At 40.7% G+C, this 24589-nt stretch overlaps 1 protein-coding gene across 1 annotated transcript in view; it reads right to left on the bottom strand.

Moving 5' to 3' along the window:
• Window positions 1-10062, bottom strand: part of UST (uronyl 2-sulfotransferase) — a 125858-nt gene extending 115796 nt beyond the window's left edge. The window contains exon 1 of the mRNA XM_044423021.1: window positions 9454-10062. Coding sequence (XP_044278956.1) covers window positions 9454-9721 — 268 coding nt within the window. The 5' untranslated portion in view covers window positions 9722-10062. The remainder of the gene's footprint in view (window positions 1-9453) is intronic.
• Between the last annotated feature and the right edge of the window lie 14527 nt (window positions 10063-24589).

The following is a 24589-nucleotide window of genomic DNA, read 5'->3' on the forward strand; positions in this document are numbered from 1 at the left end:
CAAGAGAGGTGAGGTTGGGGGCAATGGCAAAACCGTCACCTTTTGCGGAAGGGAGTAGGAAATTGATTACCTCTTACTACTGGCTGAAATGAGCTCAGAGGAAAGGCTGATCTCCTATCTCATCCTCCTATAAGATTTGGGAAATAAGTGGTCATCAAGCGAGACGGTTACAAGGCCAAGACGACCTACTGAACTCTTAGAAAGTAGTGTGCACGTTTAATAGGCTTATGAAAAATAACTGACACATCTCTCATAGGTAATGGGCTCATTAGCATGAACATGGGATGTATGAGCTGGAGGGGGAACATATCAAGGAGTAGTATGATGTAGGCGGGTAGAGAAGATTGTGAACTTAGTAACCCAGCCAATGGGAGAAAAGAGGCAGGGTCTGTGAGCCGGGAAAAGGGCATAAAACGCAATGTCTTCTGTGAAAACAGCGCACTACCTGTGTGGTGGGCACCCACCCGTATTAAACTAGTGCTGCTTGGTACTTTGCCTCCTGTATCGTCACTGCTTGGAATTTCATTCCTAACATATTCAATTGCCTTTAATCAAAATAGGAATTGCATACATACACACGCTCCTTTGCAACTGTAATGGTAATAAAGTGGAATTTTATTGAACAATAAGTTTACAACGATCATAAAAACTGTAAATGAACACAGCATGAACTTGCAGATGGCCAAAACTTGTCCTGATTCACCCTCAAATGATTCATTACTAATCGTTTAGTACTAATCACTAGTAAGACTAGGTCTTTCAATTTCAATTTCATGTACTACACCTTGTTAAAAAAAACATTCTAGAGAAGGTGAGAAATGTATTCCAAAGTTACTAATCATTTTGATCAAATAGCCAGAAATAACAAGGAAATCCAGCTATAAATTTGGCACAGCTTGCTGTTATACTATAAAGTAAATACAACTGAACATTAATGCTGTACTCCTAACATTCCAAGGCTCATTTTCTGCTGGCTTGAGATCTAATCCAGGACATGAACACCTAACAACTTACCTAAACAAGCTCTACTTGTAATCAGACTGTATTTGAACATCAAACATTATCAAACTCTGTCTTAAACAAAATTTTAAGATGGGTAAAATATTTTGTATAAAAGAATACAAATAGAAACACACCAAGATTTATTCCAAATTCACAATATTAAATTAAATAGGACACCTAAACTTTAATCCTAATTTAAAAGGATTTTTTGAATAAATTCTAGTGCTGAAGTTTTTTTTGGTTAAGTATCTAAGTATCAAAACTTGCAATTCTGTGCAAGTTTACACAGGACTGGGGCATGCTGGGTGTTGTAGACTTTTCCCTACCTAAACCGCCATAGTATACCACCTTAAATCACTATATTAGAAACATACTACAACTAAGAGGACTTGTGAAACTACTAAGAGGAAGAAAAGGAGGGATATAAATGTAACAAATAAGAACATAAAGGTCCTAGGCCAGTGCTGGCGAACCTTTTAGAGACTGAGTACCCAAACTGCAACCCAAAACTCATTTATTGCAAAGTGCCAACACTGCAATACAACCTAAATACTGAGGTTTTCGTTTAGAAAAAACAACTCACAGCCAGTTCAAGCAAATATATATATTTGTATCCTTGGCAGAGCCCTGATCGGCCATGTGAAAGCTCGGATGAGTTGAGGCTAATGAGTCACGGCTTGTGACATCATTGCCTGGCACCACTACTCCTTTCTGAGCATGCGCATGACCCCTATGTGCGCTGTTACCCGATGCTCAGCTGTTCGGGCGATGCTGGGGTGACTTGGTTCGCGTGCCAACAAAGAGGGCTCTGCATGCCCGCTGCGGCACACGTGCTATAGGTTCGTCACCACTGTCCTAGGCCATAATCTGTCAGTTAGTTACTGGAGAGCAATAATACAAAGGTGGATGTTTTATAGACTAGGCTTCATTTATCACATTCAGCATGTCTTAACCCATCTGTACCTGAACAGAAAACCTGCATTTGCACAACACAGTACTTTTTCAAAACAGACAGCCAGGTTTCAGTTGATTGAGTACAAGACCAACCATAGTCTGAGCTGAGCTGAACTTTGACCTGCTGCATCTTAGCCCATCATGAGCACACTATCACAGCAAAACATATCTGCAACCTGTTCTGGAAGATTCCTGACAAGAAGTAAAAAAAAATAAGTACAATAAATAAATATAAAGTGCTTTAAACACTAAGACAGTTTTGACGTTATCATAAATCTATGATTTCTCACTAAATTTCAAAACCATCTGCTTTCATTTTTAAAGTACAGGCAGTCCCCAGGTTACAAATGAGTTCTGTTCCTGAGAAAGCAGAAATTCATCTCTAACTCAAATTTGAATGTTAAGTCAGATAATGTACACTTGATCCTCCATGTTCTTAGGAATTAGGGGCACAGAACCTCAATGAAAATGGAAAAATCATGAATATCTCTACTCCTCCCCCCCCAACTCATCAATGCCTCTTTGCACCAGGGAAATTCCAGAAAGATTTCCCTCTCTGAATAGGTGGGGCAAGAAGGCATGCCTTAAAGGCCCTCTCTTTCCACCTTCTGCCTGCCTGCCTGCCTCCTTCCTTCCTTCCTTTGGTGATGATCCAGAGGCTGTCACTTTTCATTTCTTCTCTCTCAAAGGTGATGAAAATTTTCCGCAGTAATATTTTCAAATTAATAGGCTTTATGGTAGTTAATTTATAAGTACAAGATGTTTGTAACCCAGAGATTGCCTGTACAAATTCTTCGGGAAGTGTAATTCATTTACATTATGGTTTGAAAATAACAAGAATCAATCCATGGCTTCAAATCTCTGTTTGTTCTTACTTTCAGAGAAATGAGTGCAGAGGGAAGACATTGGAATCTTATTCAGATTTATTCATGCAGTGGAAAATCATTTAAAAGAATTTGAATTGGTGGCTGAAGTTGCTGATGGCACTGACCTAGGCTAGGAAAATGGTAAATAGATGGGGAAGGCCCAATCACTCTCCTGTCTCTATCACTTTGCCCCTTCCTAATACACTTTAAGATTAGTCTGAAGAAACTGTAAGTCTGTTTACAGGTTTGATTTCAGTTTTCACTAGTGGCTTTAGACACTTTTATATAACATAAACAAAAATGGTCTGAAAGAGAACCCCAACCATTTTCACAGAGAGAGAGAGAAATATAGCAACCTGAAAAGTAGAGCACCAGAGGTAACCCAGTAAAGATGCATAATTAACAACACAACCCTATACATATCTGCTTGGAAGTAAATCTATTGAGTTCAGTAAACCTTGTTCTCTGGGGAGTGTATTGAATCCAAATCAGGAAGAATGAAACCAACACTGGTTGACATTGAAATTACAACCATCCTTTTCATCCTGGGTACCTCCCCCAATGGTCATAGCACTTACGATCCAAAATACACAGACTTGAAAAACCATGGGTCCCACCCACAAAAAAGGAAGTAGCAAGAACTGTAGTTTTTAAGACTTACTCCTAAATAGCTCATTTTCCCGTTATGACCAATTATAACCTGAGACCGCAGCAGGATTATGTAATCCTGCTGCTCAAACTATGTTGTTTTTACCCATTTTGCAGCTTTTTCATATAAGTCTGTTCTGTTACTCCACTACAAAATCATTAATTTGCTACACAATCTTCCTGCCTAGTTCCTTTTCAACTGTAAGCGTGTGTGGGCTAGATATCAGAAAGTATATTTATGAATCTACAACAATAACAAAACTGAAAAATAGCTGTCTACAGAATTCTATTTATGCTCTTTCTTGCTATATATGCCATGTATATTAAATTTCCTCCCAGAAGTGAGTATTTGTCTTCCGGATGTAGTTATAAAAAGACAACTGAAAAGACCACAGTAGCCACTTCCATGCAATTCATCTCCCAGCCCCTGATCAGAGCAACTGACTGCAATTTGACTAAGGCTGGTTTTTTCAAGCCCAGTGTTTTCTTACCCATGTCAAAGCAGCTTCCCAAGAAAAGTTAAAAACAAGAGCAAAAAACTCTGAAAATGCACTTAGCCACTTGATGAAGAGATTGCTCTACCCTCAGTTCCTATTATACAAATTTCATTTCTGGAATACAAAGAGGAAAAAACCCATAAAAACTAGGAAGGAATGATGGCCAAAAACGAAAAATCAGAATTCATGTGAGGTCCTGGGTGCCAGACAGCAAATCTGTTTTCTGAGCAGCTGACAACATTAAAACTTAAATCTTTACAGTTAGATAAGACAATGACATCTTATTAATGAATAAGCATCATACACCCTTTCAATACTGTATTTATGATTTATTTCAGAATGTGTATTTTTCATTCAGCAATCTCTTATTTAATCTGGGTGAAATAATCTTATAAAAATGAATAAACTCCAAGTACTTTTTCCTTGCCAAAGAATAGCGTCAAGAAATCTACTCGGTAACATTGTGAACAAGCTATAACTTGCCTAAAGTTTTACCGAAGCATAACCTCAGATTTGATATACAGCAAAACAAGGAAGCAAAAAGAGAAAATGTACATGCCACTTCAAAAACCTACTGCTTCACATGCCATTTCCTATATGCAGTCCCTTCTATTAAGGAACTTCTGATATGTATATACATCTTCCTAAGTATGTGTAAACTGATGCACTTACGCCCAATGCACATCCCTTTTTGGTCATAAGAAGATACAACCTCAAGAAGGAAATCACTCTGCAGAAGTCACTTGTTTGCAGCACAGTAGTATCAAGTGGGCCCTCAAATTCTGATTTGGGCTTGGTAGCCAGTGACACCTTCTGTTCTACAGAAACAAAGAACCACCATTTTGTACCCACAGCCCAGTAAAAAATGAAGCAGAGGTGAAGTAGCAGATTGGGTACTCACAGTGTCAGGCCAAAATGGACAAAAGCTCTATCATAATATGGTGCAGAAAGCCTGATACTGTAGGATCAGCTTTACACTTATGGTGGGATCCTAAATTCAGGAAACTATGTTGCAAGTCTCCTCCCCTCATAAACCTTAGATACGCTAATGTGTGATTGCCCAGAAGCTTCTCTTGGTACACTTTAGATATGTAAATATTTGTCAGTCCTGAAAGTTCCTCTTCTGGTTGTTTGTCTTAATCCATTCAACCATTTTTGTTTTATTCTCCTGTGTCTTAGTAAACTGTCTAAATGATCCCCCACCTTCCTCCAAACTGTGTATGTAACTGAGTTTTATAAAAGCATGTTTCACAGACTGCATATCGGTAGTCCCTTCAGGTGCTAGCCACATCCTGCATGTATTTCCTGTATGTCTGAATAAACTGCACATGTTCTTTTGATTGTGCACCCCCACCATACCTACTTGGTCTGGTTTTCTTCTCAATAGCAACCTCTTCCCTCCCACTCAAGCTACTGACGCTGCATCTCAGCACAAGATGCAGCCTTCTAAATTTTGATATAGTCATTATTTGCATCTCTGTTGTGGCGTTAGCTTGCAAATATTACTCTTGCAACAAGAGTATCCTGGAAGCTTTTCCCACTAGTGGCCAGAATTTAATTTCTAGTCACATATAACAACCATATTTGTGGGCCCCTAATTAAATTGTACTTGATTCAAATGAAACTCATTAGAATCTATAACCTATATCTTGTACTCAAAGCTTCAACTATATCCTACAACATGTCCTGTTTGACTTGGCAAGTACCACAAAATCTTGATCCATTCTACCAGCCAATTCTAAGCAGCCAATAACAGAGTAAGAATGCGAAATAAAACAAATGCGCAGAGGAATCACAGATCAGCATACCTCCATTTACCCTACTGTTTCTGCTTGGATGAACACCCATACCACATCATATACTTCCAATCTCTGTAGAACATCTAGTAAAACTTCAGGCTTCTTTTATACAAATATTTGTTGATTAAAATACATTTTATAAGCTTTTTCAATATGGTACCTAAAGTTATCAAAATGTGTATATTTTAAGGTCCCATTTTAATAGCGTATCTATGTTTCTTTTGCAACAAGTAAGTAAAGGTAAGCAGTGGGTTGAAGAATGCTTACTTAGATTGTCATTATAATAATGTCATTATTTTTGAATCCCAATTTAACTTTTACAGCATACTTATTTCCTATTGGATTTTATACCAGATAGACAGAAATGGCTGTTTAGTGGGAAACCAACTATGTGAATCGGTTAAGAGATGTCTACCTCTTATTCAGATACTTGCTGTTTGCCAAGCATGTCACCCAATGTTCACCAATGGGAGGCATGCATCTCTACTATAAGCAACAATACAAATACAAAGTTTGTTAAAAAAATTGTTTGTCCAACCAATTTCTAAGGTACCCAGATTTAATATTAACTTAAGATGTACCAGCTTTTCAGAGCATTTTCTAATAAACTAGATTCAGAGTTAAGTGTAGCATTGCTGAAGACTGTTTTCACTTATCACACTATATTCATCATTTGATTGTGTCTGTTTATTTCAGGGGAGGGGAATCAACACCACTTTTATTTTTATTCTGTCTCTGCCTTTTGACCCTTCTTGTTAGGCATGTGAGCTCAATATGTGGGGTAAAAGAGTACTTTCTAAAGCAAAAATACATCTCATACTAGCAACTGCTAGCGATGGCTATTTTTCAGAAGCAGTCTGCTTTTCATAGGCTATAGAAATGTGGTATGTCATCTATGTCAGCCTTTCCCAACCTTATACCTTTCAAGTGTTTTGCATTACAACTTCCCTCATCCCCAACTATTATCCATGATGGCTGGTGCTGAGTTGTAGTTCAAAACATCTGGATGGCACTAGTTTGCACTTTATTCTTGAGAAACAAAACAGTTTTTACCTGTACCATGGAAATATTAAGATTTGTAGTTTATGGAATGCTTTTGAAATCAAAATGTCTAGAAGAATATCATTTACATTCTGTATTCTAATGCAGCACAGCATATTTTTGTATCAGTTTTAATTTCCTGTACATAATTTTATTTCCCTGTTGCTACCAATTAGCATACTTGTCTTTAAGATCAAAACAGAAGATTAAAAATGCAGCATGTTTGACTTCTAAATATTACATAATACCCACATCCACCAGCTTCAAGTCAGAAGTTTTGGATCACACAGTTCTGTTCAGTATCATTTATTTCTGCTTCAGGAAACTGGAAGCTCAGACTCTTCAACCCCCTATGGTTTTCCCAGCCACATACTTGAGAGATGCACATTCCTTTGAGTAAGTTTTCAGTGTTAGAGGAAGTCATTGGGTATAAGAATTCAAAAGGAGCCAATAAGTATAAATACAATGCAATAGATAAAGGAGCTTTAGGCAGAAAGTTAAAAAGCAGTGGCTTCCAAATGATGCTTTATTTCCATTTTAAAGGAGACACAGGGAAGCCTTTAAAAATCCTTATTGCTCCTTATGAAGCAAAGAAATTAAATCTCACACACAGGTGTGTACATGAAGACTTATCAAGACACTGTATTTATGAAATCCAAACAACCCATTCACAATAATGACATTTTGATTGCTAATACAAATGCAGGAGTCCTTGAAATACATTAAGAGCAACAGAATGAAGAACAGTGCAGTCACTTACTAGTTCATAGTTAAAGGTCTTCTTTTATAATAAAGAGACACAGTTGCTAGCAAAAATATACAAATGGAGCAGCAAGTCTAAAAGGACTCCTGGAATTCAACTAGAAGATAGTGGAGACTAAAAAGAGTGGATTATAATATATAAAGACACACTTGAGGCAACCATAGCCCTAGGTAGGAAGGCACAAGGTTTGCAATTAAGCATAAACAAACTGCAGCAAAAAGAATACCAAGGAAAATAAGATAGGATAGCTGGGTAAGTAAGACTGCTGTTTCTAAAATCCATTTCAGATGAAACAACTGTCTAAAAAGATCATGTTGAATAGGAATAAATGTATTCCAACTGTCATTTGCAGTGCAAAAATGTGCTTAGTAAGCACTTTCTCTTTCACACACTCTCTCTCTGTATCCATAACAGACAACAGTTTACAGAGAACTTATTTAAACAGAAGTTATAGCTGAGGCAGAAGTTTCCCTGTGTGCTGTATTCTCTAGTAAGTATGCATGAGCTCCTGTTGAATAAATCACTGGAACAAGTCCAGCAAGATTGTTGCCATTTGCCTATTCTGGGCCTATTGTAACATCTATTTATTTACAACATTTATAGACTTTCTTGCCCATCACTTTCTAGTGTGCAGAGTTTTATAACAGCCAATGTAGCCAGCATTACAGTCATCTGGATTTCCAGCAGTCTGTTAACTCCAACTGTCAGTCTACTGATCACCTTTATTGTACTGCTGGGACTAACTGTGAACCACAGTGATTCATTTTGTGGTCAGGCCAAGGGTGATCTGAGGGACACCCTCCTCCTCCTCCTCCTCCAGACACTAGTCCCTTCACCACAGAGACTTCTCTGAAAGCTTCTCTGAAATCTGACAAGGGTGCAACTGAGTATGAATGCTATCTGTTCTTACGAAAGAAATGGGCTCATGTAAGACCTGGAAGGGGCATTTACAGTTTCCAGTAAGTTCAGAGATATTAACTATGACTACAGAAAGCAGGCCTTAAACCTATGGGCTTCACCCAGGTTTAGTATAATACTTAAGAAAGTCCTCTTTCTTTATGGGAGAAATTTGTTAAGGAAATAAGCCTAGGGAGATCATAGATTCTTGAAAAGGTGGGCAGGCAACCACACTGTTTCAAATATATATATATTACTATGCCTCAAGACTGCAAATTAACTAGACACAACATGTCCAGCATCATGTAAATGAAAAATGCATTTCAACTGAAATACTCTTCCATAATGTGAACAGCAGCAGTACAGTGAATAGGACCCCTACCTCACATGCTTACAGAACATAATTATAAAGGGAAACGGGTACATATTTCAGAGCATGCAAGCAAATGATCCTTGCATGATGATCCTGATTCATTCCAGGTCTTCCTTCCAAACTCCAAAACGTGTAAAACATTTAATACATTGTATTCAAAGAACATGTGCCAATTTACCACCAACTGCATCCAGCCATTTGATCGACAAGTAACACCTTGCAAAACAGCGGGGACTTCAGCTCCGCTTCTCCAGGTTGGGGGGCGGGCGCGGAGGGCGCTCTCCTCTACACAAATGTGTTATCAAGTCTGGTTATTAGGTAAAGATAAGCACCTAAGAGAAGATACCACTTAATGCATTCATTCCTCCAACTTCGGGGAAGTCGATCTCATGCACTTAAGACTTTTTCGCCTCTTTTGGCAGGGGGTGGGGTGGAGAACGACCCATTTTTTGTCATCCGATGAAGAAGGCTCCTGCCGGGGAGGCTCCCTTCACAAACTGTTCCCCGGCCTTCCCATTCCTATATGGCTAACCAACGCACCCCCTCAACACACACACACATACACACACACCGCCTTTCCCGGAGTCTGTGGCAGCATCCTCTCTCTCCTTACCCAGATAGTGCCTCAGGTCCAGCAGAAAGTGAGGAGGGCCCCCGTTGAGCTGGTAGAAGAGGGAGCCGAGGCAGAAGAGCAGCAGGGCGGCCATGCAGAAGCCGTAGTCGCGGAGGGAAAGAAAAGGCAGCAGCGAGAGGGGCCTTCTCCGCTTCCAGCCCATTCCCTGCCCGGGACCCCCAGCGGAGGACGGGGCCCCATGAGGCCGGGGATCCGTGCAGCCCGCGCTGTAGTGCAGCTGCTGCTGCGGCGGCAGCTTCTTCTTCATCGTCGTCGTCCCCGTCGCTTCCTTCGCCGCCGTCTCCTGCTCAGACAGCCCGCCGGGAAGAGCGCATCCTCCATCCGCCTGCTCCGCTCCGACTGCCGACGTGAAGGAGGGGAAAAGTTCGCCGAAGGCTCAGGCGGCTTCTCTTCTGCCCATTGCCGGCTTCCCCGTGTCCTGGACGTCTCTAGGAGCAGCTACGGAAGGCGGTCACCATCCCCCTCGTACGCTGTTTGGCGGAGTAGCCGCTCCTCTTCCTTCGCCGCCGCTCTTCGCTCGCTCTCTCCTAGCAGCGTCGCGCTCCGGTATCAGGTTTCAGCTCGGGCCGGTGCCGCCAACTCGCCGCAAAAAGTTGTTTGCGTTGCTCGCTCTCGGCCCTGCCGCCGCCGCCGCTGCTGCTGCTGCCGCCGCTGCCGCCGCCCACCTCCTTCCAGCCCCCGAAAGGCTGCCCTTACTTGCCACAGCAGCGACCCCTAGGGGCGGCCGGCAGCTCGGCGTTCCTACACACAAAAAGGCTGCGGCGTGCACGGCTTACCCACACTTGCACAGCCCGCCCGTTTAGCACGAACCTCTCCCAAATGAACTCCGCCCCTTGGCGCCGCAGGCGTCATCGGGTTCCCTCTCCAATGGGCGCTGAAGAGCTGCTTTCGGCTTCTCGTTTCCCCTTATCACGTCGTCCGCGGCCGCTTTGTACGTTGCTTGCAAATGCAAAGCAAGTTTTGGAATTGGACAAGAGAAAGTGCGTTCAGGGTTACCTGTTGCAGCTCATGTGGGAAATTGCCATACAGTGGCTGTTAAAACGACTGCAAAGGATGCCCTCTTAAAGTCTCACTAAACGAAGGTAGTTTCACAATTTTTGTCAGGCAGCGTACCTAATGGGGATGTGAAACTAAATTTTCATATAAATTGCCTATTCATAACAAAACTGAGTGAAATGTTATTTATTCGTAGAACAATAACAATTTACGGTGGCTGAGCATCTCCCATATAAGAAGCAATCTCAATCACAGTGTTCTCAGCTTTCTATATATAAGATACCAAAGCAAACAGTGAAATCCTCTTTCCCAGTAGAAGTGGATACACATCTGGAAGAAATAGATTATTGTCCATTAGGCATGGAAAGCACCTTTGGAATTATGTAGGATCTCTAAAGCAGAAGAAAAACATTTACAAAATTAAAGGAAAAGATGCAATACATCAGGTTCAAACATTAAAGCATGTTTATGCTCAAATAACTGAGAAACTTTGAAGTGCAAGAAAATCAGCATGTTGTTTACCTATAATACCCAGTTAATTGTGTTCTTAGCCAAGATCCAAGCTCTCATCCCCCCCCCCCCCCTTTGGTACAAATTCTGTCCAGAGTCATGTACTTGGAGCAAAAATTATTACTTCCTTTAAGCATTACCAGATGTGTAACATAAAATTTAAAATCACAGAACTTCTAAAAGCCCATATCACCCTTTCTTTGGAAAGGGTCAGTGCAGCATTAAGTTTCTTATTTTTATTGCCATATTCCTGGGAGATACAAAATACCCATTTAGAAATCTCCAAACTTCAACTGAAAATTTAAATAAACATTTTCAATTAATGTAACCGGATTCCTTCAGTTAACTTTCTACTGTGTTGTCAATGCAAGGTAGTCAGCTGACATTTCACTAGCCACCTCAATGATCTATTCCTTTGTTTGTGACAAAATGCTCCAGTCAATATTGAGAAATCAGACTGACATTCAGTAAGTTTTCAAAGATGAGAGAAGGGAAATTCTAAATTCAATGAATATTGCCTGGAACAGTATCTCACCAACTGCTCTATGAACAGCAGCACCAGGAGGAGAAGCAGTAGCAGCAGCTCCTGCTTCTGCTGCTGCTTCACCAAGCAGGGACTGGGACTCTGCTTCCCTCATGGAGGCCATTACACCCAACTGTCTGTGAGCTGGATAGGAAGAAGGGTTAACCATGTCACCTGTAACCACTACTTAATTTTGCCACTGATTCATTAAGGCCCACTTCTGCTCACAGAGGCCATTCCACAAATTGTTCTATTCTTTCAGAAAGGAAAGTAAACATTAACATCACTTCAATAGGCTGTTCAAACAATTCTAATCTTCCTTCCTTATCCTTCATCCCTTCCTTGCCATGACTGCAATTTAGATTGTAAACCCAGTGCAGGGACTGTCATATCAATCTTATTTCTGAGAGTGGTCTAGGGGCCTTTTGCAGTAAACAGTGGGGTATACAGTCTGTAAATAAATAAAGACATTAGAGTGAAAACTAATGAAAATATTCAAAATAATATTCTGCATTTAAAGTAGAAACTTCAGGTTGACCCTGTATCCATTTTGAAAACAAGTTGGCGTGGAGAAAAATAATATATATAAAGTTGGTCACCAGTGCTGTTCAGGACTGCAATTGCTCAGTCTAGTTAGAGCAAATACACAAAGCATTAGCTTCACCTTTTATCACATTCTGCAAGCTGCTGTTCAGCCTCCTGTTCCAGACTGCATAGAGGGCCTTGTGGATATCTGTGGTTCTCTTCTTCAGACAGTCACCCTCCACGAACAGAGTGTTTTACCCATCTCATGCGTTTGCTTGAATGTCTGCATAGGGCTGCTGTGCTTTACTAATGCAAAGGAACAACAATCAGCACAATCAAGGTTGTAGAAAAGGATGCCTAGCCCACACGCCATTTCTCCTTCCAACTTGTCCTCCAACCTTGATGGCATGACTGACTTGATTGACTGTAGTCCTTTTGAGTCTCAAGATGCCTGTATGGAATACAAGGTCAATTAATGGGAAGGTATTTACTATTATTAACCTTAAAAAGGAAGAACACACCAACTTTGCTTGAATTATGGTGGATTAAGGGCTGTGTGAAAAACCTCTCCCAGATGTGTCCACCAAGTTGTAAGTCATAGAAACAAGCAGGACTTGCATCAAGAGCAAGTATTCTTGCACAATATGGCTTGCCAAGTTACTGACTGGCCAGCTACTCCATGAGGATATCTGTAAATTACCCAATGCATGTTGGTAAATAAAGTCCAAACAAATGCCAATCCTGAAATATTGCCACCCGTGTGACAGGTCAGCAGTTTAGACCAAGCACCCAATCACCTGGGTACTTTTTGGCTTAATATTTGTTTTGTGTACTGATAGCCAATTATCTTCTGTAGCAGAACTCTTAAGATGCATATCCAGGTAGGTTCAGCCAGCCAAGTAGCAAGAAACCTCCATGAGTTCAGCCACTGAGCCCTTTGCACATATTCTTCTGAATTATGTAACTATATTTTTTTCTGTTTATTTAGGCATCCCTTATGTTTTGAGGTTTTAGCTCAACCCTAAAATTAAATTAAAATTGGTGTCAAGCAGAGCAATTGTATGGTCTCTAGACATCATCCAAAATAATATGGCTTCCCTGATCCAAGTTCAGAGGCAGTTCGCCAGCCTCAGAGCTGGGAATCCATGCTCTGATCCCTCACAACCCATTCATAGCCATTGCATAAAGAACTGTATTGGCTGCCTCTCTGATGTAATGGAACCAGAAACTGTAAAGGGGGCATTCTGGGGAGGCAGAAAGGAAGATATGAGGAATCTCATTGGCAACATAGGCTCCTTCCATTTCCTTTTTGTAGTGTTTCATATAGACAGCAGTTTTTGGCTATCTAGGAGGTATATGACGCTGGAGATTGTCTCTACTGTTCCCTCATCTCTGTTCTGGGGCTTACAGGCATTGAAGGTGTAGTAATTAAGACAGTTCCTTGTGATCCCTTTCATCTTCACTCTCTCTGGTGCCTATTCCACATTTTCAGTGCCAGACCACTCTACGTCTTTTCTTGAACCACTCTATAATCTCTTTTGTCTAAATCACAAATAAATAAATGCATTCTGCATCTTTAGATCTCCCATTATACTACTGTTCAGTTGTGCTAAGTTGAATCTTGGAAACAGTAGCTGCATTTAAAGTGCATTGAAATGAATGGCACTTGAGTCCTTCATTAAGGACTTTTAACAGTAATCCCAATAGGATCTAAGCATGCTTATCTGTTATTTCTCTCTCCATCTTTCTTGCTTGCAGTCATACACTTATGCTTCCAGTGGTGTAGCTATCGTGGAATGTAAGTCTGTCACCACAATGAAGTAAAGCACAATTTTTAGTCTGTACTTGCATTTTATGGAAAATTGGATGGGAATTTTTAAAACATTAACACATGAACAAGCTTAAGAGTATGTCAGCATCAGCTGCTTTTCTCAAATATGTTCCAGAGCTACCCATAGCTATCCATATACTATCTTAAGCCTCTAGTTCTTCACAGGTACAAAGTTTTAAGTTTTAAACAACAGAAGCAACAGTCACCCAGTTAACACAAAATCAAGGGCTCTGGTTCACATGTTTTTAATTCAAATACAATAAATTCCAGAAATAACAGCACAATCATGATTTTATCACTGCCAGCTGGCATGACACATTCACCTAAAAAACATGTAATCTCTGAATAACTTAAGACAATGCTAAAGTATGTGTCTGAAACAGTAAAGTGAAAATACCATACTCACCTATCTGGGAGTAAGTCCCATTGAACTCAGACTTGCACCAACAAATCCCATGTTCTATGGATTAACCAGATATTATTTATTTATTTAGAGGACTTCTATGCCGCCCCATTCGCCAAAGCCTCAGGGCGGCTCACAATCACATAGATATCACAATCACATAGATATCACATCATACATGCCTGTTTAAGCCCATAATGTGCAGTTTGTAGCTGTTTTTCAGTGAGTTCATGGGGGAGGAGACTTGACATGAACCACTATCTATCCACTGCTTACCACCAAGTAATACCCTTTACCTGTATGACCCCCAGCCAATGTATACACCTCTGCTGCAAACTCAGGTTTAAATCAGTGTGTCTTCTGCCATCACATCTAGTTTAGCCCTACACCAGATGTGCACAACCTCAGGCTGTTTGGCATACTCCGGTTCCCAACACACCCTTCCTTGCCCTGATCCCTTCACCATAATTTCCAATACGGTAGTTTCTTAGCTTTTACACATATTCCTATTTCAAAATGCCTCTCCCAATGTTGACTAACTAGCAATAAGTGAGTCTAAAGTTAAAATATGCAAGTATTTTTAATTTCATTCATAATTGTGACAGCCCCCTTGAGAGGCTCTTTCAAACTGCATTTGGTCCTTAAACCGAAAAAGGTTCACAACCATTGCCCTACATCTTGACTTCAAAAACAGACCCTTTGTCTTTCCTATTTTTCACATTCCAGTTGAATCTCTCGTACATCCTGGGGGAAAATGTTCTAACCTGCTTTCTTCAACCAATGAATACCATTGAATAAATAATGCCCAAAGCACCAAGAACTGTCTCAGAAACTCTAATCTCAAGCCTTGTGTGTTTTGAGTCCGATTGTGTTTATCTAGCAGACTCTCAAAATGTAATAATAATACACTAGTGCAGGATACAGGCAGAAGGTAGATCTCCATATCTTTTGGATTTCAGCTCCCAGTATTTCTGACTGCTGGGAATGCTGGGAGAAGCTTCTGGGCACTGGAATCCTGGACCACATACTGCACATTCAGAAAACTGAGGATTCTTCTCTTTGGGGAAATGTAGAGTACAGTACAAACAGTGCTTACTATTTTCTTGCAGACTTAGACCATAAGCTCTTTTCTGCAGGAAACTCTTCTAGCAAGCCAGCTTTCCTTCACACCACACAAATGGAAAAACACATCAATAAAAACAGGCAGTCTCTATAAATTAAGTGTGCAAAAAATCACTGGGATTCACACACCCAATTCAACAGCTTAAACAAGGCGATATTCTTAAAAAAAAATATGTACCTAAAGTAGATATTACACTATCTGGCCATTTCAGGACTAAACAATCCCTGGATTCACATTATAAAACACCTTGATTTTTAAAAATTATGTTGGTAATGTATCCCATCTCTGTGTACCATTTGATGAGGTCAGAATTAAGCCCACACTCTCTGCTTGCCACCATTTGAAACTAGCTGATATACATGAAAAATATAATTTTGTCTCCCCCAAGTGGTCAAAATAATACCAAATTGTAAACTAACATTCCAGTTACAGCGCAGGGCAGGCCTAATACATTTTGTTGCCCCAGGTGTAGCAGCAAATGAAATCTTTCCCCACAATGTTATGTTATATAGAACTGAAAGCCAACCAAATTATTTTGGTACCTGTGGCAGAAAAATCGCAGAAGCGTGTCTCCCTTTCCTTGGCAGTAAAAAGGCAATAATAAAAATCAATAGTTAAAAAATAGCTGCCTATTCCATGACACCAAAAGTCTACCTGCATTTAATGGTAGGTCCAAACTTATCATAGACTGAGGGTGCTTCCAGATGTGGCTGTTATGGTGCTATCAGTCTACTTTATGTATGGAATTTTATATCCAGATGTCAGCATCTTCCAGTCAAGGACATGTTTCCCTATCATTGCTTCCATCCTTGGTCAGAAAATATGCTGAAGGAAGGAAGGAAGTTGCACAAAAGCAGAATAGGGTTGTTTTTAGTCAGTATTGCTAGGCACCCTCAGTCTGGGATGATCCTGAGGTACAAGGTTCTTTGGAGAACCTGTTTAACTTCCATATGTTCAAGTCCCTTCCACAACTCAAAGCTACAGGAATTGTAATTCTCAGAAGTTACTACAGATTTCTAAACCATTCTTTTACCTGGCATAAATGTGGGCTCTTTACTTATCAGCAAGGCAGCATATTGTCCCATCAGCTCCTCAGTGATAGTTGGGTTTATAACAGCATACTTGTATGCATGTAGGCTGAGAGGTAAGGCCCAGTTTATATCAACAAGTCTTACTTCTGAGTAGAAGTGCATAGCATTACACTATGTATCATACTTTCTGCCTCTTGATTTGGCTCAGGAAGTTGTACAGTACTTTTGCAACAGCTTTGACAAAAATTTACTAAGACTTTCTAAGTTTCCAGCTAAAACTCCTGAAAAAAAACAACTTCAGACTTTTTGTTTACTTTCATGTGGTACTTTCCAGCCATTTAATTACTACATACCACCAGTACAGAGGCTGATTTTAGCTATAGAAGCTGAAGTGAGAAGCTGTACTTTATGCTGACATTTTAATCAGGAAGACATACTACTCTTTTGGACAGAACTGATTTGTAAAATCCATGATTACATCATTTGCAGAGCCTGACATCTGGGAATAATTGGCTAATTTATTATACATTTCTGGGTCATTGGTTTTCCTGTGGAAGAAGGAAATTAGAATGAAACTAGCATCTATTACTTTCTTCTAATCAATCATTTTTACTGTCATAAAAGTACCCCTTTTATATTCATTTTCTGCTTCACATTTTCTATTCAATGAGGGGGGTGTCTTTATAATATAGACTAAACTGCCACAGTCCTCTGAAATTGGCACAGCTTGTTTTATTTCTCAGCTACAAATGCCAATTTTTTTCAAAGAATTTGCAAAAAATACTTCTAGCCAAAGAAATGTGATTGACAAATGGCACAAAACCTCATTTTGTTTCCTATTTCTCTCAGATCCTGTGCCACCATAATCACTTCTAAAATTGTTCCAAATTAATAGTTAGTTCATTTGGTCCTACTAGCCTTTGTTCAGTGTCTTGTTTTCCAGTATTGTTACTGAAAATGCTTTGATAATAACGGCAGACACATGGTAGGGGATGGAGGGAAAGTGAACAAGATGCAGCCAGAGTATAAAGCACCTCAAATAAAATGTCATTTATTTTGGAAAGAGAGATGGGTTTCCTAAAGCAGTTAATGGAACTTAAGAGTACTTAACATGCAGTAGAGCCTTCGCATGTTTAATCTGAAGCAAGCCCGGATGTGTTCACTGGGACTTCATCCCAGGTAAATGCACATAGGGTTGTAGCCTCAGGCAGAATCCTGTTTAATGTTAGGGCCTTGTGTTATTGTTACATTGCATTTATAGCCTGACATTTTCCTTCTTGTGAGGAGCTCCTCTCCATTTTATTTTTGAAACAACAACAACCCTGCGAGGTTCATTAGGCAGAAAATCAGCAACTAACCCTTCGTCACCCAATGAGATTTAATGGACAAGAGAGGACTGGAACCCATAGTCCCAGTCCAATGCTCTAACCATTACACTATACTGGTTCTATAGAATTTTTATTCCATTCTCCTAAGGGGCAATGGAGTAGTTTATTCCATAATTCAGGTAGCAAAAAATGGCTTATTTCTCTTGTCACTTCCTGATGTCTTAATTCGCTGATTTCCTAAATAGTCTTTATTATGAGTGTAAGTTGCTTCTGTCAAAATACTTTTTTACATGTAGCACAAAGAAATTGTCACTGTACCTTATAATTCTTCTCATCAACCATTTGATAATTTCTCCTAAACTAAAGAATGCTTTACACATCAAGTTTAGGAAATGTTTTTAAGCTGATGTAATCAGAAATGTTATGTCTGCTGGCTACATTTCCCAACAGCCTCAGCTGGATTTCTAAAAGGGGCGGGAAGAGGGGAGGTTGTCATACCTGAGGCAGAAGGAGGAAAAGATGCTAAGGAAAGGGAGAAGGGCTGGAAGAGACCTACAGCATATATCTGAATTTAATACATCACCACTGGGAATCAGCATTGAAGAGAAACGTTTTTATCAGTTCATGACTGCAAACCAAGGTAGCTTGGGGCTTGTTGGTATACAAAGAGGCTTGTGTAAGAATGGCACAGGCCTAGAGGGCTTTCTTAGGGTTTGAATCACGCTATTATCTGCACACCCAATGAGACTGTGTACTTCTCTCTGTTATCTAACCCGTGCAGGCATGTGTTAGAGGCCTCGTGGCTGTTGCTGCAACTCACCGACTTTCAGGGCCAAGCTAAGCATTCTTCTAATCACGTACGTACAACGGAGGCAGCTGGTTTTCCTTACTCTTGTGTAAGTACGCGTGAGTCGGGCCTTCACCCGTTTTCTCCCAAAGTTACATCCGTACAGGATTCCAGTGGAGATTTTGTTTAATCCTCTTTGGAGGGAAGGGTGAAATTGTAGTGTGTGGCAAAGCTTTACTGTTTACCTCCGGAAGGCCTGTAGTCCTGCACTTTAGGGAAGAGTAAAGAAAAATAACCGCAGCTAAACTTCATTAATTGAACGTAAGATTTAGTATAGAGGGTGTTACCACTGAAGTGTCTGCAGTATAATTCTTTAGTTACATAGGCATGCGGCTGGTGGATAATTTCATTTCAGTGCACCATGGGAAACAACTAAGAACCTTCCCTGCTTTACCTGAGCGAAAATTGGGGTTCTAGAGAACACCAGTTAGTACTTCTGGCTTCCTTATGGGCACATCAATTAATCTTGGTATGGAAAACTGCCACTTCCCCATAGGGCCACTTTCCCTCGGGGATCATTTCTGGGGGAGGGTGGGGCTGGAATTGATTGTGGGTCAGCCCAACCCAAAACTGTGTGGGGCAAGAGCAGGCAATGGCTGGGGCCTCTCCTTCCTCCCGGCTATGCTGTGATTGTGGCCTACAACTTCCATGGTGCAATTGGGCTCAGGGAAGAAAGCTTCCATTGGAGCTAATTTGCAGTAGTGAAGGTATCTCTGCTAGCGGTTATCCTTTAACCTGGGGCTGCTTTATCTGGCTGATCACTGCTATTCAAGCATGCAGTGGTACTGATAACTTATAATGCAAAGGAAAGCAATGGTTTTCATTATGTTCCCTTTCTATTATCTGCTAATTGTGTTGGGCCACAGCTGCTTGCCTAATAGCTAATCTAACAGGCCCTGTGCTCAATTCTACATTGGAGTGTACTCTGCAGTTGAGATCCTATGTCTGCTTACCTATATTGACTCCCATTGAACTCAATGTGACTTTCGTCTGAGTAGACATTGTTAGAACTGTCACAGTCAGCTTTAAGGTGAAACAAGACTGTAAGTACCTCAAAGGCTGTCACAAAGAGGAAGGTCAATAACTCTTCTTGCTGATAGCAGAGAGTAGGACATGGAATAATCAAATGGTGTTATCCCAGATTCAGGCTAGATAGCAAGAGAAGCTTCCTCACTGTCAGAGCAATACAGCACTGGAACCAGTTGCCTAGAGAGGTAATGGGATCTGCCATGCTATAGACATTCAAAATGAAACTGGATTGCCATCTGTGTGGGATGGTGTAACTTGGTGTCCTGCAACAGCAGGGAGTTGGACCCTTCATGGCCCCTTCCACCTCTACTATTCTATGATTTTATGATTCCTTGTGCAAGCAGACATGAGCAAAGTGCATGTGAGAAGATGTGTAAAAAGAAATTTTGGAATTTAGCTTAAGGGGTGCTAATTTGGAGTTTGGGGCTGCTGTGCCTTAACAATTATTTTAGCATTCTGATGCTTGTGATGAGCCTGGACAATGGGAATGACACCCATATTCAAGTATTCATCAAGGGGAGAGGAAGGTGTGTGGCACTAAGGACTGGATTAGAACCTTTACTTGCCTGTGAGTGATACTTATATATTACTGATTAAAATCTCTATACAATTCACATATAATACTTAAATACAATACTATCAAAATAATTTCAACAACAATAAAACAAATACATTTAAAATATGCTATTAAAACAATGTAAGAATTGCACTAACACAGAAACAATATAAAAAGTATGAAATGGACTAACAGAGCACTGATTGTGATGATATACAATCCAGAGAAGACTTAGGTGAACAAGAGATTTTCAGAAAGCATTGAAAACATACCAGATTTTCTGTTTCCAAACTGCTTGGGGAAGAGGTTTTTTTTTTTTCCCACGTCTGAGATATTCATGGCAACATACATAGAACAATGAGAAATGCCTTACACATTGGCTGGGTATAAGGGGAGGCAATCTACTAGGTATCCTAGATCCAAATTGTTTAGCCACTTGAGAGGAAAAGCAGAAAGACATCTGAAAACTGAGCTCTCTTCTGGTCTCAGATGCATGGAGTATCTTTGATCAGCTTTGATTGTTCAGCAGCTGTTATTATTCTAGGACAAGAATAGTCTTGTCATGGTGATCCATTCTTTGGTGACTTCCCAACTGGATACTTCTAAACCCAGAGACTTCATTAGAATGGCAATGCCAGAATTCTTATTAGTACAACCAGAATGGATCATGTTACAGCAATTCTTAAAAAGATACACTGGAAGATTTGTCATGACACAATAAGCCGCAGTACATGGACAGCCATGCAGTGTAGCTTATAACGCATTCTATACCTGATGTGACAGACAGATGAGCAGGCCAATCAGAGCTAGGGGGCTTCTCCCTCCTCACCCAATCTTGCTGAAAATATCCCCAGTAGGACACTGTGAGTGTACCACAGTTCCTACCCCCCTCTCTCCACAGTGGCTACTGCCACTGCCAGCCCAAAACAGTACACAGGAGAGTCTCTGCCAGTATCTGAGCTGTGCTCTGCTGGGCCTTTGGTAGAGAAGACCAAGCATAGCATACCTTTTTCAGTGCAATTTTTCTTGGTTTCTAGGATTGATGTGAAATCTCAGATTAGGGTTATGAAGTTTTGGATTCCCAGGAAAGGCCTGGAAATTCACAACTGGGGGCAAGCTAATTATGGAGAATTATGGAGTGAAAAAGAGTGCTGTATTGTTGCACTTGTGTGTGTGAAAGTGCATTACAATAGGGTAAAAGTATTGAAGCAAAAATCTAGGAGTAGGATTTGGAATAGGGAAGCAGAGCTCCCTGTGTAGTTCATCAGGCCTGGAAATTAGGAGGACTTGGCAGCCAGACTGAACTGTCATGAAGAGCAGTGCTGGAAGTGTGTGGCACGACTCAATGCAGAGGAATTCTCTATTGTTGTCAGGGATTGGGTAAAAGGCCAGGTAAGGGTTAGGGCTAGGAAATCTTCAGCCCCCGTGCATGTCCAGGATTCTGGAATTCGTAAGTGGAAGCAAGTAAGTAGAGGGCAACTCAGAGCTGCATTTCTGTACTAGTGTGATTGTCCTTGCATTACAATGAGTGGGAGTATAGATGCAAAAATCTGTTTTTATGGTTCAATTTAGTATAAAAGGACTCCCTGTGCAGCTTTTGAGGTCTGAAAAGCAAAGTGGCTGGCAACCAAACTCAGTGATCAGAAAGAGGTGGCCAAATAGATTGTGGCTAGTTTTTACTGATGGTTGTACCAGCGAAATGTCAGCTCAGCAGAGCCCACTTCACCCTGTGCTGTCCTGGCTGTGCAAGAGTCCTTTGACTGCTGCTCCAGAATGCTAACTGGACATTCTGAATGGCTATGATGGCTCTGACTGGTGCTTGGCCAGAACATCAACCATTTTCTGTTGCTCTTGCTAAACAGTCACTTAGCTTTTCCCCTTCTGCTCCAGTGGGTGATGTTGTCCTTATTTGGATGACATGGAACATTACTGAGTTTGAAACAAACTGCAACAGGTCATGTTGTCAAGTTTGTTTAGTAGCCTAACTTAAGCCATCCTGACAAAACCATCCTAAGTTTGGACTACATCCTAAGTAATGTTGGTTTAGCATTTCATGTGGGTTCAGTTGTTGACTGCCTATTTGCTTCTGAGCCCAATCTAAGGTTCTGGTGCTTTATTTTCGTACCTCAGGACCAAAAAAGCCAAAAGAGCACCTCTTTCTGTAGGACAGGGATGGATAACCTGTAGCCTTCCAGATGTTTTTGCCTGTAATTTCTGTTATTACTCACCATTGCCTAAGTTGGTTAGGGTTGATGGGAGTTACAGACTAAATCATCTGGAGTACTACAGGTTGTTTGTCTCTACTATATAAGAAGCTTTATCTTGTGTCAGAGAGTGGCCCTAAAATTTGATGCTGTACTATTGTAAAATATGATGCTATATAGTACTGTATAGCATCATATCTCCTTCATGGATCACTGCCTTGTCGTGGCGAAGGGGCTTGCGTAGCTCAATGAAGCTATGAACTATGCTGTGCAGGGCCACCCAAGATGGACAGGTCATAGCAGAGAGCTCTGACAAAATGTGATCCACTGGAGAAGGAAACTCCAGTATCTTTGCTATGAAAACCCCATGAACAGTACCAAAAGACAAAAAGATATGATGCCAAAAGATAAGATGCTCCTCAGGTCGGAAGGTGTCCAATATGCTACTGGGGAAGAGCAGAGGGCTAGTACTAGAAGCGCCAGAAAGAATGAAGTGACTGGGTCAAAGCCGAAAGGACACTTAGTCGCAGATATATCTGGTGGTGAAAGGAGAATCTGATGCTGCAAAGATCTATATTTTATAGGAACCTGGAATGTAAGATCCATGAATCAAGGCAAGCTGGATGTGGTCAAACAAAAGATGACAAGACTGAACATCGACATCTTAGGAATCAGTGAACTAAAATGGACAGGAATGGGTGAATTTAATTCAGATGACCATCAGGTATTCTAATATGGGCAAGAATCCCTCAGAGGAAATTTCCCTCAAATTAGGAAAAACAGTACCGGGATACAATCTCCAAAATGACAGAATGATCTCAGTTCAAATCAAAGGCAAACCATTCAACATCACAATAGTCCAAGTCTATGCCCCAACCACTGGCGCTGAAGAGGCTGAAGTTGACCAGTTCTGTGAAGGCCTACAACACCTTCTAGAATTAACACCAAAAAATGATGTCTTTATCATCCTGGGAGATTGGAATGCTAAAGTAGCAAGCCAAAAGATAACTGGAATAACAGGCAAGTTTGGCCTTGGAGTACAAAATGAAGCAGGACACAGGCTGGTAGAATTTTGTCAAGAGAATATGATGGTCATAGCAAACGCTCTTTTCCAACAACCCAAGAGACGACTCTACACATGGACATCACCAGACGATCAACACAGAAATCAGATTGACTATGCGTTCTGCAGCCAAAGATGGAGAAGCTCAATACAGTCAGTAAAACCTAGACCAGGAGCTGACTGTGGCTCATGAGCTTCTTGTTGCAAAGTTTAGGCTTAAATTGAAGAAAGTAGGGAAAAGCACTAGACCACTCAGGTATGACCTAAATCATATCCCTGATGAATTTACAGTAGAGGTGACAAATAGATTTAAGGAATTAGATCTGATAGACAGAGTGCCTGAAGAACTATGGATGGAGGTTCGCAGCATTGTACAAGAGGTAACAACTAAAACCATCCCAAAGAAAAAGAAATGCAAGAAAGCAAAATGATTGTCTGAGGAAGCTTTACAAATAGCTGAAGAAAGAAGGGAAGTGAAAGGCAAGGGAGAAAGAGAAAGATACACCCAACTGAATGCAGAATTCCAGAGAATAGCTAGAAGAGATAAGAATGCCTTTTTAAATGAACAGTGCAAAGAAATAGAAGAAAGCAATAGAATAGGGAGGACCAGAGATCTCTTCAAGAAAATTGGAGATATGAAGGGAACGTTTCATGCAAAGATGGGCATGATAAAGGACCTAAATGGCAGGGACCTAACAGAGGCAGAAGAGATTAAGAAGAGATGGCAAGATTACACAGAGAAACTATACAAGAAAGAGCTTAACGTCCCTGATAACCACGGTGGGGTGGTCACTGACCTTGAACCAGACATCCTGGAATGTGAAGTCAAATGGGCCTTAGGAAGTCTGAGCAACAACAAAGCTAGTGGAGGTGACAGTATTCTAGCTGAGCTATTCCAAATCTTAAAAGACGATGCAGTAAAAGTGCTACACTCAATATGCCAGCAAACTTGGAAAACTCAACAGTGGCCACAGGATTGGAAAAGGTCAGTTTACATTTTGATCCCAAGAAAGGCAATGCCAAAAAATGTTCAATCTATGACACCATTGCACTCATTTCACATGCTAGCAAAGTTATGCTCAAAATCCTACAAGCTAGGCTCCAGCAGTATGTGGACCGAGAACTACCAGAAGTACAGGCAGGATT

This window comes from Varanus komodoensis, unplaced genomic scaffold, assembly GCF_004798865.1.
Source record: "Varanus komodoensis strain SLA01 unplaced genomic scaffold, ASM479886v1 scaffold1, whole genome shotgun sequence".
NCBI lineage: Eukaryota > Metazoa > Chordata > Lepidosauria > Squamata > Varanidae > Varanus > Varanus komodoensis.